The following is an 18,060-nucleotide window of genomic DNA, read 5'->3' as shown; positions in this document are numbered from 1 at the left end:
CTTTACTGGAAGTGAATCTGATTCACACTGGTTCCTTTCCAATTTTCCTGTTTACATTACATGAAAACAGATCATTTATTTTTTAATAAACAGATAATACCAATTCAATACTCTGCCATAACCTACTAACTACTTCAATATATCCCAATGTAGGGACCTACTTTTTATTATTTTATTTAAAGCATTATTTTTTCAATTTTTTACTCTATTGATGAGCGGAGAGACGTGGTATATAACAGTGTTGTAGCCAGACAAAAACTCCTCGTAATGTTAACAAATAACACTGACAAAGATGCTCTGTAAAATCATCAAGACAAAAAGCAATAAACAGCAAAAGTAAGACCCTGTCTGCAGGCTACAAATCATGTAGCCAATCCTGTAGTCAAACAAATCATGTAAGCTTGAATTACTGGGAAAATCAGATTACTGCAAACCATGTAGTATGTGCTTTAATCAAACCTTAATTTTATTACCTTAATATTAACTCAATTTAATTATTTACAGTAATTAGGTTATCGTGTTCATGTAAATATACTTCTCAGTGTACTAATTATACTTCCAGACTGTTTTTTTTTCCTCTCTACATCCTTGTACCTTTTCTCGCCTGTTTTGTCTACTTCTCCGGCCTCCTCTTCTCTTATCTTTCCTTCACCATCCTCTCTCCCCCACCTCTCATGACTGTGTCTTATCCTTTTTTTTTTTTACTCCTCTCCCTCCTTCCTTCCCACCTCTGCCATCTCATCCCCACTCCTCCCTCCCTACCAGGGGGGGGCGTGGGGGGAGTTATCAATGCAGCTGAGGTCATTAATTAGCACCGCGAACACGGTGACAAGTATTACATTGTTACAAATTGGTTAATTACGCCGTGCATGAGTTGGTGTGTGTGTGTGTGCATGAGAGAAAAAAAAAAGTGGAGGGGGGGGGGCGGTGTTGGTTCGGTGGGTTTGTAGGTAAGCACAGGCCGTAGCAATCTGCCTAAGGAGGAATGTGTGTAAAGCGATGGAGGAAACCAGTTATCGATCCGCCTGCCTGCCTCGCAGCGGCTGAGGAAACAGGCCGACACGAGCTGATTTATGGGGTGACGGCAGAAAAACCTGAGAGTCCGAATGAGATGAGACAGGTCAGCTCAGTTAGGAAGTCTCGTCTCAGTTAGGAAGCGTGTTGTTTTCTTGGATTCTCCTTCTTCTTCTTCTCCTTCTTCTTCTTCTTCTTCTTCTGCTGCAAATACCGCAGTTTAGTGATAAAAGATCCACAGCTGCGAGGGGGGATTGAGAACAGCTTGTAGAAGAAGAATAGACTGCTTGTCTTCTTTTTTCACACCTTACTCTTCAGGCTGCTGGTTGAAAGAATGTCCCTCCACATCAACACACACATACGCACTGTTTTGCACAGAAGTACCCAATTTTACTGTGTTTGCATTTGTGCATGTGCATGAGAATGTGTGTGTGTGTGTGTGTGTGTGTGTGAAGGGGGGTTAACCCCAACAAGAACACCCCGACAAGAAAGACTCCTTTGATCCATCGTTTCACCTTTGCAACCCCCCTTATCCTTTTTTTTTCCCTCCCTCTTGCCCCCTTCCTCCCCACCCTTCACCCCCCATTTGAACAGGCTAACGTTTTTAACACAAGGCTCTTTCTTGTCTTGGTCAGCTTTGGCTACACACACACACACACACACACACACACACACACACACACACACACACACACACACACTCACTCTTTCTGGCTCTACAAAGGTGGGTCTGTGAGTTAGGACAGCGGCGTGTTTATTTTTCCAGCGGCCAGTGCTCCCGACAGTTGCCTTTATTGTTCATTGTTGGCGGATGGATGGAGTGCGGGGGGGAAGTGAGGGAGGAGGGGGAGGGGGGGTGTCGGTGGGCAGCGGAGGCGGGCTGGGTGGAGGGGTGAGGCGGCGGCTACCAACAGGGAGGACAAATGGATGGCTCTCACCTTCTCGAGCGGTCAAAGGGCAGGTCAGCAGCCGTAGCTCGTCACCTTCACTCCCTCCATCCCCTGCTCTGACTCCCCCCTTTACATCCCCTGTTGTGTCTCTCTTTCTTTTCCTCCCTGCTGCCCTCTCTTTCTCCCTCCTTCTCTCCTTCCCTCTTCCTCATCTGGTTTGACTGGCCCAGGAATGTGGCCCTGTTAAAGGTAGCAGCCGAAGAACAATGGGGGATTGTGCTACTCCACACGTGCACGCACACACACACAACAAAGGCATGTAGGCAAACATCGGTACATATGACCAGACATGAGCGCACACACTCTGTGCTGATTGTGCCTCGGTGTGCCTCTCTCTAACTACATCCTGTTGAATGATTTAGGCCTTGTGTGGAAGTGTGTTTGTGTATGTGTAATTGTGGATGTGTGTCTGTGTGTGTGTGGTTGTGTGTGTGTGGGTGTGTGTGTGTGTGTGTGTGTGTGTGTGTGTGTGCATGCGTGCGTGCGTGCGTGTGTGTGTGTGTGCACGCGTGCGTGTGTGTAATGGAGCTGGTATGTCAGGATCTAAGGAGTCAAAGGTCAGGCCATGCTAAATGTGAGCAGGAGGTTGGCTGACTGCAGGATAAACACAGACCAGACACACTCTCCTTCTTTTTCTTGCTCTCTTTTTTTCCTCTCTCATTCACACTCTCACACACACACACACACACACTCTCTCTCACACACACACACACACACACACACACACACACACACACACACACACACACACACACACACTATCTCTCACACACACACACACATACACTATCACACATTCACACAAAAATACAGCTTCATAGCAACAGACTCATCTTCGAATTTACCCATAATTCACCACCAATCAAATAAATTTTGATTTTTCTTCGAGTTTTAGTGAGAAATGTAAATTTTCAAACCTGGCTGAAGATTTATTGTGTTTGTTAAACATGAATGAATCTGGCTCAGATTTTACATTTGTTTTGCCGCCACATTTTGCCTGTTTACAAATGTTTCCATTGCCAGATTCATTCTCTTCATTTCAGTAAGGCAGTAACAGCAGTGATGGATGTGGTCTGAGTAATCACTGCTGGCCCTCTGTGCCCAGGAAAATGAGTCAACATCTGGTTTTACAACTTCACAACACATATACCCACCTTCCGCTGCCGTGCCCCCTCCCACCGTCCAAAACCCCTAACCAGTCATATATTAAGCTGACCAACAAGCCATGGATAGCTTTACACTGCTTTGTTGTTCCTTCCTCGTTTCCCTCGTGCCTCTGACCTCTAACCTCGACCCCGCAATCTTTTCTGACCTCCACATAGCCATGAAAACCTCACAGAGGAGAAAACCTTGTTGAGAATCTCAGCTTCAAATTTTGTATAATTTCCAACCTTCTTGTTTTGCTCATATTTACTTTTGAGCATCCTCTCTACACTGATCTTATTCCAACAGATTAGTCCCTTTATCTCACTTAAAGAGATAATGTGGTTTAAGAAACTTAAATTAGAGGCGTTGGAGGTTTCCACTTTCAAGACGATCAAATTGCAGATTGTATATGTGCCTTGTTAAGTGCCTTGCTGAAGGACACTACAGCAGTAATAAATGATAAATCTGAGCATCATAGTTTCTCTGTGCAAAATCGTAAACAACCAAAAAACTGTAACAATGGATTTCACGTTGTACTAAGCAGACTTTCAAGTTTCATAGCGTAACCTCAGCTGAGTCTTGCACTCTTCTTCAAAGTGCTACCATCTCACCTTTGACCCCTTTTCTCCCCCCTCCTCTCTTGCCCTATAGGTACCCCAGACAGCCTGGCGGAGAAAGAGCGCCAGCTCATGGGCATGATTGGTCAGTTGAGCAGCCTCAGGGAGCAGCTCCTGGCGGCCCACGAGGAGCAGAAGAAGCTGGCTGCCTCGCAGATGGAGAAGCAGAGGCAACAGATGGAGCTGGCCAAGCAGCAGCAGGACCAGGTACGGGAGCACGCTGCATGGGAAGGGCTTCATTAGGAAATATATGCCTACGCTGCAAAACAAATCCATCCTAACAAGTCATTTGGTGTGTCGTATGGACATACAAATTCACATATACACCTCAACATCAGAAATGGTCTTCAAAAATCTTCACACACATTTTAGGCTTTACATTAGAACGTGGGCTCAAAGGTAGGAATGAAAGAAAAACACAAATCACACTGGAGTTTTCTTTTCTCTACCTTCTCTTACACACACACACACACACACACACACACACACACATGCACACGCACACATACACACACAATCTCTTACAGTGTTCATGCAGCCAGAGATGTGCGCCTTGGGCAGCTTGAACACAGGGACATTGCACAGCAATGAGCTGAGGGTATGTAGTGTTGGAGCGGATGTAGCTCAGACACACACTCCAAGCTCCCAGGCGAGACTTTGCCAGGTATTTGCATAGAGAAGGGTTTTCCTCTTTGTTGTGCTTTTTTGCTTCTGGAAAGCTTCGGCTTACAAAGAGAACATCACACACACACTCACACACTCACACGCACACATGCACAGTTGTAAGGACAAATCACCTGTGACAAACACAATGCCTTACAGTGCCATTGGCTGCATCCCGCACCAGTGCACACTGTATGAGAATGTAATGTATGTGGAGACTACTGTTTCCGTTCCACTCGATGGACCACTGAAGAGTTTTTGTGCAGACGTTAATCACATCTTATGAATCTAACTGATACTGTCATGTGCGAATTAAGAATGACAAAAAAAGAAACTGATTAGGACTAATGAATTGAAATTCCATCAAAATTACATATTGGCGCTGGCTGTACTTAGATGGTACATTTTGATATGTCACATATTTTTTAAAGTTACAGAAATGACTCGACTCATGTATTTTTGTGTTCATCCAAACGGGTGAAAATATTTTATAAAGCCAAAGTTCTCAGAATGGTCTCAACCTATAGAAGTGCATGTAATCCTCAAATCGAAGAGAGTAGTCACCTACACAAAAAGAAACCTATTTTAAAATATTTTTCCTCTTCTATATGAAAAGATGCCGTCATTAAGTGTGTCGGTATGACACTCTTGTTCATTTGGCGATAAGCTGGGTCCAGATGAGATGAGCTCTTTAATATTTCATACCAGGGCATCAACCCTCTGTCGTGCAACTGGGGCCTCAGAGACCTGCAGATGTGTCGCATCTCCCCCAGGCCCCACACACACATACCCCAAACACACACACACACACACACACACACACACACACACACACACACACACACACACACACACACACACACACACACACACACACACACACACTCACACACTCACACACTCACACACACATGCTATATATACATTCCAATGTGTTGTGTGCTCTGTCCTCAGATTGCCCGGCAACAGCAGCAGCTTCTGCAGCAGCAACACAAAATCAACCTCCTGCAGCAGCAAATCCAGGTGAGGCCGGTGTGTGCGTGTGTGTGTGTGTGTGTGTGTGTGTGTGTGTGTGTGTGTGTGTGTGTGTGTGTGCGTGTATGCGTGTGTGTGTGTGCGTGTGTGTGTATGTGTGTGTGTTTGTGGGCTGCAACAATCACAGTTTTGTGATTGTGATTGTTACAGCTTTTCTTTGCTCAGCCATCAGCATTTCGGACCTAAATCAGCGTTGACTTATTATAGCCCCTCCTCCTCTAAAACACAAACACACACACATATACACAACCTGTGTAATCATTTAAAAGTGGTCACTCTTCTTGGAAAAATCAGAAGCAGGGCACTGGTAGGTTGCTATGTGCATTTTAAGTCTTTATTATATAAATCAAAGTTGACACATCAAACTGTCGGTGAAGGACACTTCATTTATGTTGATTCCATTGTGTATGTGAGTGATTGTTAAGGTGTTTTACAGAATCCAGACCAGGCAACTCAGCCTGAAGAGAGGCCAAGAAAGATTTAGAAAGAAGCTAAAATCAATTGATCTTTTCCATAGTTTCAAGTCAGAGCCCATAGAATTTAGTTCTTCATATTAACCCACGTTAAACATTCAGACCAACAACAATCCTGCATTAAAAAAATGTTAGTTTGGGATTCCTGTTTCAGATACTGGTGACATGATGAAATAGGTTACAGAAAGTCCAGTTTTTGTTTTATAATTGGGGCATTTTGTGGTGACGGTAGAGAGATGACAGAAAATGATGCCAAGTGACAATTCCTGGATGCAAATCAGGGACGCTGAGGTTCATGGTTGTCCCTCACCCCTAGCCCACCATGTTGAGGGGGAGTTATCAATTTATTTGATTCAGTTTAAACAGTAAGACAGAGCTCATGTTACAAATTAATCTACCAGGAATGAACCCTACCTGGCCCTGATTAGACTGGGTGTAATTTGTACCTGTGTATGAGGTCAAGTCTTGACCCATGACGACAAGAGGTTTTTGATCCACAGCAGCGGTACCATCACAGACGGTAGTGAACATTGGGCTGCATTTCAAACCACTAGCAGATAAGAATTTGAATTCATCTCTTGAGTTAAGTCACATAGTTAACCCATATATTAACCCATATATTTGACTTCTTATCCTGCACAGATACAGAAAATAACTGAGAGAAAAAACAAATGAAGTTTGAGTGTTTTACTCGGCATAGAATTAGCTCTGTTTTTGGCTTCTGGGTCTGCACATATTTGGTGTAGTATCAGCTTGTTTTTCCTCCCCTCAGAAGACGACGGATTATGTTTCACTCTGCTTTCAGCAGGCAACGCTGGGAAATCCAAACTTAGTTGACTTCTTATTTGGAGCGTCCTTCTTGTGAACAAGATGTTCAACAAATCTAATTATGTAGATTGTACACAAACTTAAATAGCCTTAATATAGACATAACATCTACAAAGTAAATGAACTAAAATGTCCCTTTGAATGTGAATCTGCGTCTTTAGGTCCAGAGAAAATGGGTGGGTATATATGTAACACTTAAAAATGGAGGTATTGTCCTTTTGGGTGCTACACTGGAGCCTCTATGTTAGTCCAGGTGGCTTGGAACGAATAGCCCAGGCCTTTGTAAAGGCAGATGACACTGAGTTTTGAGCTGAGAAAGCCGGGCTTTGTGTCATAAAGAGACACCCTGTCCAAGAAGGAACACACACACAAACACACACACATTCCCTTTCCCCCCGAGAGTTTAGCCATACACAGTTTGTGTGATAAGAGACCTTGTGATAGTGTGTGTGTGTGTGCGTCTGTGTGTGTGTGTGGGATGTGTGTCTAAGATTCTGTGCAAAGCAGCTGTGTTTATTTGCTTTGTGCGAGTAAAATTCTGAATTGTTCACGTTTTGTCCCTTTGACAAAAAAAAAAAAGAGAGCACGTTTGTTTCTGAGGGTTCCTCTGTGCGTTCTCGAGCGTCCGTTTCTTCACCCGTGTGTATGTGCATGTGTGTTTGCCGCAGCTGTGTGTTTTAAGCTATAAACACGTCCGCTCATGATTCACTCCCTCACGACCCCGCCGAGACAAAGCTCTCTTTTCCCATGACTTTGCAACCTTTTCCCAAACAAGCGTCTCTCCATTGAACAGACCCAACAATAGTTTCTCACAAGCAGGGGCAGCTGTAGGCAGCCTCGTTAAGAGAGGGACACAATCAACAGGGGCTCATCACAGGAGCGCAAAACACACACACACACACACACACACACACACACACACACACACACACACACAAATTCACATATATCACACACATCAAAGTACGCACAAACACAGACAAACATACGAAATATACGCCTTGACTCGCTCGCACAAATATCGCGAGCAGAGAGTGCTGCACACTCGCCTGATGATCAAACACACACTCATCATCAAAGACTTGGTTGAGAAATACACTGCTTAATCATTCATGAAGAGATTGTCCGCACAATCCCACAATACAATGGCCTGCCAGAGAGAGGGCACCAGGTTCAGTATGTTGGGGTGTGTGTGTCTGTGTGTGTGTTTTTTTGTCTGTATGATAAGCCCCTTGTGATTGCATTTCCCCCTAACGAGGCTGAGTTCAGCTGTCCCCTCAGTGTGTGTGTGTGTGTGTGTGTGTGTGTGCGTGCGTGCGCGTGTGCATGCGTGTGTGTGTCTGCGTGCGTCCTTGGCTTTGTTAGGCCCGAACCCCCAAAGGCCTGTGAAGAATGCTTTCAACCGTCCACTTGGAAGAGGTGATGAAATGAAATGAATAATCAAGCTCATGAAAAAGAGAGTGACACACATCCCTCATGAAAGGAGGACAAATTATTTATTGTCCTCGCGTCCGGTTTCCTATTTCTTCTCACCCTGAAACCCAAATCAAGCAAGCGATATGCATGTTAGCGTCCACCATTTAGGCCAACGGCACCCGGCGAATGTGGTGCAAGCCGGCAAACAAGCGAGTTCATTTACAGAGGCAGGCAACACTAGCTAATGACATACAGTATGAACAACACACACAGGCATGCACCAGTCATTAGTGTTCACAAGTCACTAATTGATTCTACCTGGAATTATCCATGAATTAGCATTAATTATGATCCATCCATCCCCCCCCCCACCTTACCCACACACACAAACATACACACACACACACACACACGCGCACACACATTTACATGCAGCTACACCGACATTCACATTGTTTTACTTTTCAAGGGAGCTTTTATTGTGAAACACCAAAACACCTAATCCTAGCTTAACCCTTGATCTGTTCTGTAGTCCAAGTCGTGAATTTTAACTGAACTTTAACCCCTATCCTGACTAAGCCTCTAATCATAACCCATCATCCCTGAGCCTAAATTATCCTTAACCTCAACCCAACCAACCTAATCCAGATTTTAATCCTGAACCTAAACCTTAAACTGATCCCTCTGGTAAAGTAAGCACCAAGAAAACTGACCCTCACTTCGCTGTACTTCTGAGGGACGTCTGACTAGCTCACAAAAATTTGAAAGTGAGAATGTGTGTAAGAAAAGAACCAGACACACACAAACACACTCCTACCCCCTGCTAGGGGCCTTCTTGTTAAGCTCTAAGGGGTGAGCACATTTCCTCAAACTTCCTTTTGCTTTCCCTCTCGTCTTCTCTCATTCTAATTAAATGACTTGTCTCCGAGGCTCCCTCCAGTGTTGCCGGGGACGACTGTTGCTGCCGTGCAGGGAAGCGCGACAGGGATGAAAGGAGCTCACCTGCCGAGCGGCTCAGAGCTTACCTTGAGAACACGCACACATTTTCATAGAATAGCAGCAAGAAACGCACACACACACACACACACACACACACACACCCACACACACACACAATGTATATTGAAACAGAGGGATGAGGGGACAAGAGTGTGTCCTGCCTAATGAATCAAAACGCCATCAACCAAAACACACACACACACACACACACACACACACACACATACTGTCAAGTGTGTCTAACTCTCCGTTGGAGGGAGTCAGCAAAGCAGACAGAAGAAGAAGAGAAAGTGAGAAAGAATCAGAGAATGAGTAAAGCCACCTGACGCTTCGACTGGTTGAAGAGAGGCCAGACACGCTGGCGAGAGCGGCTAACAAGCTCTCTATTAAGGCTAACCTACACTGGTAACTCAATCACAAAGACACACACCTCTCAGAGTGTAACGCCTAATGCGTCACAAGCGCAGCCTCTGTCCGAGCGGAATATTTCTCATTCTGTGGAAAAGAAAGAGGAACACAAAAGCAAAAACTGACAGGCATGCTTTTCATTCATTTTCACATTCACTGTAGACTGCATACATGCACACACAACACACCAGCACCTCTGTACTCTGTGCATAGGAGCGGCTAACCCAATTGCCTGTGTAATTGTTTAATCATTCCCATTACACCGCAACCAGTGTAATTTGTTTTCCTTACACACTGTATGTGTCGATGTGCGCGCACAAACGCACGCACTCACAAACTGGACTGTGACCAACCAGCCATTCCCTCTGAGACCTACCTTCGCTCACATGCTCTCACACAAACGCACCTGTGTGTGTGTGTGTGTGTGTGTGTGTGTGTGCATCCAAGCCATTGTGGTGCCATTGTGTCATGAACCATGCCCTTACATTCACAGCAGGCTGGCCTCTAATAGCCCCTGTCCATAGAAACTTAATGGACTAATATTAAAAGCCAGCTACTGCTCTCTCTCTCTCTTTCTCTCCCTCTCTCCAAATTAATTATTGGTTCTATCGCTCACACGTCCCCTCTTCAGCAATAGGTCATCCAGGTCTTGCATTAATTGCCAGAGCATATGGTCGCCAACAGATTTTAGCTGTGGGACTCGCACTTTAGCGGGGGCTATTTTGCGCGCTCAGATGCGAGCCATATTGTGCGGCGCTGGCAGCTATTGTTCGGCGCATTAACTTCATAGAGCTAATTACTCCCCAATAATAACTTTACCTTGGAGTTTTTAGCGCGCCACGTGCCAACCAACCTGTTTCGCACCCCATATGTTAATTAGCGGCCACATCTTCATTATGCCGCAGCGGCGCTTTAAGTTCAAGCTGTGCCGCCTGGCGCGTGGTGAACGCAGGCTCGACTCGCTGCCAATTATCCAACTCTTGCTCCCCTCTCCGTCTCTCTTTCTCTCACTCTTTCTCCCTCTCTTGTTCATTCTGGTGTCTCTGCTGTTTATTTCCCAAGAAGTTCTCTCGCCAGGGTGAACTGTCGACTTCTCTCTTTCTTTCTGTCCTCTTTGCCCCTGTGAAAGTTCTCAAGAAAAAGTTTCACACTTTTGCTATATACATACAGTATATATATATATATATATATATATATATATTCCATTCAGAGTATTTTTCTTTGTTTTGGATTCAGTTATCACTGATTAGAGGATTTTTCAGATGAATTCCAATTTCGTTTGTTGCAGGTTTCTTTTGTGTTCATGGAGGAGGCGTATGCAGATAAAAAGTGGAGCCGCTTGTTCTCCACGTCGGTAGCCTACAGTAGTAGCAGTGTGATGTTTTGTCAGTGTGTGTTGTAGGTTTTCATGCTCGCTTTGGGCCTGATGTGAAAGGGAAGCTGAGGAGTGCGTTATTCCCCAAAGTGCCTGCTGTTTCAGAAGTGCCTTCTCCTTTATGTGGGATCTGGAGATTGTCTGATAGATGTGGCCTTGCTCTCCCTTTCCCTCTCTCCGTTTCCCTCGCCCTTACTTCCTCTCTTCCTTCTGTCAGTTCATTTCTTTGTCTCTGATTCTCATTCTCTGATTTGGGAAGAGCTCTCTCTCCCTCTCTTTTCTTCCCCTCTCCTTCAAAGTTTACGTTACGATCACGAGGGTAACACACAGAGCTAATAATCCACTTTAAGGTATTATTGTATAGCTAATATCAGGAGAAACATCAGATTAAGTCATTTTGTGGATGGTGAAGGAATGTAAATAGAAAGGAATGCACTGGGGGCCACGCCATATGACTGGCTTGTAGACAAACCCCCCTCCACCCCTCACTCCATCCACCACTTTCACCCCTCCACACACACACTCACACACCCACACACACAGTTCAGAGTTTGTTTTTTTTTTAGAGTCCCTTGTTTCTCGCTGTTACGCTCAACTTGCTCTGACCCATGTTTTCTGCCTCATATCTGTGTGTTTGTGTGTGTTGTACTTTAGAGGTCAGTGTGTGTGTGTGTGTATCTGTGTGTGTGTATGCCAGTGAGCGTGCTAGGATAGTGGTGCTGCTCATCAGCTCAGCAGCTGTTACACACATATCTAACTCAACTATTATAACAGCAACATATGGGAGGAAATGATTCCCCATGAACCATTCTCTCTCTCTCTCTCTCTCTCTCTCTCTCTCTCTCTCTCTCTATTCCAGCTTTTTCTTATCCTTTTGTGTTTTTTTTCTTGTTATTTTGTTCCTTTTTTTTTCTCTTTTGCTTGATCTTCTTATTCCATTGTGGAGACTTGCACGTATTGTGCAACAGTCCTGTAGGCTGATTAATGTCTTCCTATTGTGTGCAGGCTTTTTGTCATAAGATAGAAAGAAGCAGAGATAGAGAGGAGCGGATTCAGAGGCTATTAAGGATCTTCTATGATATTTTCATCTGCAAAGAAAGAAAAGCAAAGCCATGTGCACACACACAGACGTCATAAATGTGTGTGCCAGGGTGTCTATGTACAGTATGTATATATCGCAGCTGCCACAGACTCTTCCTCCTCTCCTCTCCTCTCTTCTCTTCTCCTCTCCTCTCCTCTCCTCTCCTCTCCTCTCCTCTCCTCTCCTCTCCTCCTCCCTACGGTACATTACAGTATTGCTAGCCAGCTCCACTCCAGCATATGTCCAATTAGGCCTGAAAGGCAAAGCGGAAATGTTCTGTCTGTGATTCGTCCCCGCGGGGGTCCTGTCCGAGCGTTGCGCTGGAGCGCCTCTCCCTTCTGATCGCGCGGCGCAGGCGGCTCGGCGGTTTATGGTTAACCAAAATGGTGGAGTAATTATTGTTTTTGGTGTAAGGGGGAAACAGGAGCCGCTTGAAGAGAGCGCTATTCCCCTGCGCTGTGATAGTTTGATTACAGTGCTGCCGGCTGCCGCATGCCGACACACAGGAGCAGGAGGAGGGGGAGGAGGAGACACACACACACACACACTCACACAGAAACACACACGCATAGGTATTTACAGTACATGAACATTTAAACGCCCAGGGAAACATGAGTATACACACACAGGCAGGGAAAGCTGGGAGCGCTGCTAGCACTGAGCAACAGCAGCTCTCTCCTCTCTATTTACCTGTCTCAAGCACTAACTGCTTCAAGTGCCCATATCACTCAGATATTACCTGATTGTTACCCTCCCGCATCCTTATGATTGGGTGGATATTTCCATCATTCCAGATGAATTTTCCACATCAAACAGCTTTTACCTGCCCATTGTCCTGTTCAGTCATCACCTCTCTGGCCTCCTGGCAAAATCCGAGACAAGAAGAAGTGAGAGAGGAGATGTTTTGCAAAAAGGGATCAAACGGTTTTCCAACCAGGAAAACAGGTCAAAGGCCTGAAGGACCCATCAGGGATTTGATTTAAAGAGGCACTCCACTAATTCAACACATGCAGTTTAGTTTAGTCGTCATGAGGAGGATCAGTCAGCTTGTGACACCACGTGTATAAAGGCTTCCGTGGCTCTGGAGGAGATTTCTAAAGTCTGTGAAAACATCTCAGTTTGTTCTTCAGATTCATAACAAAAAGCTTTTACTGCAAACTTTGGGTGGGAAGTTAATCGGGCAGGGAGGCGCCAATGAAAGATGGCAATCAAGTGGCATTATGGGAAATGTCGGGTGCAGGTTTTTGAGAGCATGAAGTGTAGGTTTAAAAGAGTTGCTTTTGATCTAAGTCAGAGGAGACACCAGTGAATATCAGATATTCACTAGTTTCTACTGCAGCACACAAGTGGAAAGAAAGAATTATGAGTTTAGAGTTTAACTTAAAATATCCAGGATGTAAACTGATAAAACCATGCAAACAATGACAAAGCTTGAATTTGCTCACGTCCCTGAAGCCAGCACAGGTGGAAACCCTATATTTTTGTCTAAAGTCAGTTTCCATACACTTGTTTTTAGGCATTTATTTTAAACTTATGCATAGCAGAACTCAAATTGACTGTGAAAAAATACCTGAACGTTGCAAGAAAAAGTTGTACTTATCTGACTAAGGTGTAAAAATCATTGTATTGATGAAGAGGAGAAGTGCAGAAGTGATGAAACGGACTTGTTAAATAAGTGATTACATTGCAGGACCTGCCTATTCTGCTCCTTCTTATTTTATTTCAGTACAGTGTAGGCGCAGCGTTTTTGTATTGTTGCCATGCCCAAAGACTCAAAAGCGAAGCTGGTGCCCAATGAAAACACCACATTGTGTCTCTGTACAAAAACAAGTTAATAAATGAAAAGAACATAAACAGCATGATGGTACCTATGGAGGTAAAGCATTACTGAGGTTCTATTGATGATGTGATTTCAGATTGTTGCTCAGTAGTTTATGGAAAAACATTGATATTTTTGTTCTGACTTTTTTTTTTTTGGAAAATTGCAAAAATGTGCACAGAATTTGGCTCCAGCTCCTTCCCTCTCTTCTTGTTTGTGGTTTTCTTCATCATACCAGCATTACACCTCAGCTTTTACAGCTAGACAAGATCCCTTATTTTCCTCCTTCTCTCACCTTTTTCCACTCTCCCTCTCCTCCTCACTTCCTCTCTGCATCCCCTCCTATCTTTCCTCTCGAACTGTCAGTCAGTCCATCACACGCAAGTCTTTGTGTGTTGTTTTTGGCAGAACGCTGTTTAGTGCAACCATCTGTCTCCTACTTCTCTCTCTTTCTGTCTCCCTCTCTCTCTCTCTCTCTCTCGCTCTCTTTCTCTCTCTCCGTCTTCCTCTCTCCCTCCCTCCCTCTCCCTCTCTCTCTCTCTCTCTCTCTCTCTCTTTCTCTCTCTCCGTCTTCCTCTCTCCCTCCCTCCCTTTCCCTCTCTCTCTCTCTCTCTCTCTCTCTCTCTTTCTCTCTCTCTCTCTCCTGTCGTCCCTGCCAAAGCCACCCATCGGAGGAGCTTTTTTCTGCGTCTCCTTTTAAAATCCTGGAAACCTTGTGAAGTCATATGGCTCTCTGCCGACGAGCACGCAGAAAGAGGTTGTGTCTGCGTCTGTGTGTGCATGTCAGTGTGTGTTTGGGTTGTTGGGGGGTTGGGGGGGGGGGGATGCGGAGAGACGGGACAGAACATCATCTTCCAAATAAAAGGAAAAGGCCAGCTGTTGTGAGAGTACAGTGAACTGTCCTAATGACTGGCTTTTTGTCTTCGAATCGAGAAGATGGAGTGTGAGTTTGTGTGCGTGCGTGTGTGTGTGTGTGTGTGTGTGTGTGTGTGTGTGTGTGTGTGTGTGTGTGTGTGAGAGTGACTTCATTAGTGTCTTTTCGTGTGTGTTCCATATGTATTCCAAGAATACACTGTATGTATATGGGCCTTGATGCTCATATACATACAAAGAAATTATTATGAATTAATTCAGATGTAACTTTTTACCCATATTTTATAGCATTATTGAGAACATTGTTTTCAGTGTGTGTCTATGGATGTCAAAGAGATTCCAAAAGTGCTCATGTTTTCTTCTTCTTCCCCTCCCTTCCTCTTCTTCCTTCTCTTTCCCCACATCCCACCCCCCTCCTCCTCTCCCTCCCTCATTAGCAGGTCCAGGGCCAGCTCCCTCCGCTGATGATTCCTGTCTTTCCCCCGGACCAGAGGACTCTGGCAGCGGCTGCAGCCCAGCAAGGCTTCCTCATGCCCCCTGGCTTCAACTATAAGCCTGGCTGCAGTGAGTAACGTACACACACACACACACACACACACACACAGACACAGACACACACACACACGTACATTCATAAATAGGTGCAACTTACAGAGTCAAAGCAGTTTTTGTGTGTGATGTTTCAAATGTTTTTCTCCAAGCAAGGTAGAGTGTAACCATTTTTCCACACAAGGACTCGGATTGTTTCCCAAAAGACGAGCGCGCCCCTACAACAACAGCTCTCTCTTAATAGAAAAACCAGTCCAAATACACCCTTCCTGTTTACACTCTCAACCTCTTTCTCTTTATCTCTCGCTCCCTCTCTTGCTTAGTCTTTTTGGCTCCTTCTTTTTGTCTTGTCTATTTTTGATATATAAAAGCAACAAAATGCAGGCCTCCTGCAGGACATGGTTTTTTTTTTTCTTTTTTGTTTTTTTTGTTTGATTTGTCGTTTTTTCTTTTTCTTTTTTTTTTTTTTTTTTTTTGGCTATCACGCTCCGGCTGTGTGGCAATGTGTTGTTTACCATGATAGAGAGAGAGAGACAGAGACAGAGAGGGAGAGAGAGAAAGAAGGGTGGGTGCTTGCCAGGGGATGCTGGGAATAAATGCACAGTGGGGGGGTTAGCAGAGGGGGGAGAGGGAGGGTGGTAATATGACCTGCCCCAGGTTCTCCTCACATTAACACGGGACGCAGCCAGAACATGTTTCCAACACAGCCCACACACGCTAACACACACACACACACACACACACAAGTGTATATATATATATATATATATATATATAAACACACACACACAAACGTCCAGGCAGCCAGAGATCTGCTTTATGATTTTGCAAACAAAAAAAAAAATTACAAAAAAAACTTAGACGCAGAAATGTGAGCGTGCACACAAACGCAAGCTCGTGCACATTCAGCCCCCCCCCCCCCCCCCCCCCCCCCCAAAACTCCCTTAGAGTTTCACAGCTTCCCAAACAAGTCCATTCCATTTTAATTAGTGCCATCTTCACCCACGCCCACTGCCCACGTAAATACCCTGTCAAGTGGTGGGCTTGTCTTTTCACTGCCTCCGCCAACTCCAACCGGACTGGCACGCTGCGCCAGGCTGAGCCGCCCCTGAGAAAACTCTCTGGCAACTTTCAAAGTTGTTGTGAGTTGATGTAGTTTTGGTGCTGCAGCTCTAAATAGGACATGTGTAGCATTGTGCTCTGACATATTCTCACGGCGCTTCATAGCTTTGAAGTTATGAATAGATTTAATCCGTGCAGTATGGACTTCTGTGTGTGAGTGGCTGTCTTGTTTAAACACTTGTTGAACAGCAACACAATTTTTATGTAGTTCAGGCTTCTGACGCGACACGTTACAGCTGAAGATAACTGTAAAGCAAATGAAATGTGTTATTCTAAATATGGCCTGTGCAGTGCCAAGGTTTGTCAAATTGTTGAGTTCCTACTATATGTCAAACTCCAGAAAACACTGTATACTATATTTCCCATAATGCAACTCAGATGTCAGTCTCTTTCAAAGTCCACATCCCAAGTGCATAACACATACTTTCTTTTAAAAATGTGGAACCTCAAGCCCATTCCTGCACAAACCCCGATGACATCATCAGGGTCATTTTCTTAAACTTGAGAAAACAAATTAAAAAAAACTTTAAGAATACTAATAATAAACTGAATGTTGTATGATCTCCCCTCTAAGTTATTTTGCAACTACAATATATAATTGTGCATAAATTGACACTAAAGTAAAACTGATGACGTTGTAGTTGGGTCGAGGGAAGCGATTTATCTCCCTCTGTCGTCTATTTGTCAGTGAGAAATTTCGGCCTCGTCTGTCAAGGTCGCTGTCCTCAAGCCAAGAGCAACATGTTTGCTTTCCTCCGTCCTTCTCCCTTTTGTTACAGCGACCCCCAGGAGGAGTATAAATATCCACCCAGCTCATGTTTGTTTAGGGAGCGCAGAGAAAAGACCCATCTCCTAGAATACACAGTCCTGAAATAATTCTTTAATCCCTCCTGCCTTCCCTCCCCCGCTGGAGAAAAGAATGTCTCAGCTTCACTTTTTTTTTTTTTTTAAGAACCAAAAAATATGGGAAAGTATGTCGGAAGGAAAGTCTGGCTTATGTGAAGCCCACACACACACATCTACATGGGCACACAGATGCACAATAGAAGGCCCTGATAGGGCCAAGAGGCGGACTGCTGCACTGGAAGTCCAGGTCAAAAATGTAAGGTCAAGCCCGATGAACATTCCCAAGTTTTCTCTATGAAGAATGAAGTTTCCACGATGTGATGCCCGTAGAAAAGCCTGACCTCCTCCATCTACTGGACTCCTGTTGATGGACATGTCCATATGCAAATCAAAGTGTCAACAGGCACATTTTATTCAGCATGACCATCATTAAAGTATCGTAGTCCTCCTCTCCTCTCCTCTCCTCTCCTCCCCTCTCCTCTCCTCTCCTCTCCTCTCCTCTCCATCTATCTCCTCCTCCCCTCATCTCTGACCTTTCTCTCCCTCCTTTTTTCTCTCTCTCTGTCGGAGTAATTACAGCGCGGCCTATCTGCACCTGGTCACTAATAATCCGCTCTCGTCCTTTTCTCCCCTGCTTTCTCTGTCTCATTCTCCCTGCACTTCTGTCATCTCCCCTGCCCTGGTCGTCCATCTATCTCTTGATTTATCATTCCCGACAGGGGGGGGGTGGGGGGGGGGGGGGGGGTGTAGAGGTGGAGAGTAACTTGTGAAGAGAGAAAGATGACAACAAGAAGGACACGGGCAAGAGGAAGACTGAAAGCAGCCCTCTCCCAACAAAGCAGGAGA

The 18,060-nt window shown here is 44.8% G+C and overlaps 1 protein-coding gene across 1 annotated transcript in view; it reads left to right on the top strand.

The window, feature by feature from the left end:
• The window catches only part of sox5 (SRY-box 5), a 96,184-nt gene that overhangs the window by 48,753 nt on the left and 29,371 nt on the right, over positions 1–18,060 (top strand). Inside the window, exons 5-7 of the mRNA XM_022749280.1 lie at positions 3,762–3,934; positions 5,345–5,413; positions 15,135–15,261. Coding sequence (XP_022605001.1) covers positions 3,762–3,934; positions 5,345–5,413; positions 15,135–15,261 — 369 coding nt within the window. The remainder of the gene's footprint in view (positions 1–3,761; positions 3,935–5,344; positions 5,414–15,134; positions 15,262–18,060) is intronic.

This window comes from Seriola dumerili, unplaced genomic scaffold (assembly GCF_002260705.1).
Source record: "Seriola dumerili isolate Sdu_G_001 unplaced genomic scaffold, Sdu_1.0 BDQW01000138.1, whole genome shotgun sequence".
NCBI classification, from domain to species: Eukaryota; Metazoa; Chordata; class Actinopteri; order Carangiformes; family Carangidae; genus Seriola; species Seriola dumerili.
Note: the sequence above shows the minus strand (reverse complement) of the source record. Positions and strands in the feature narration are given on the sequence as shown.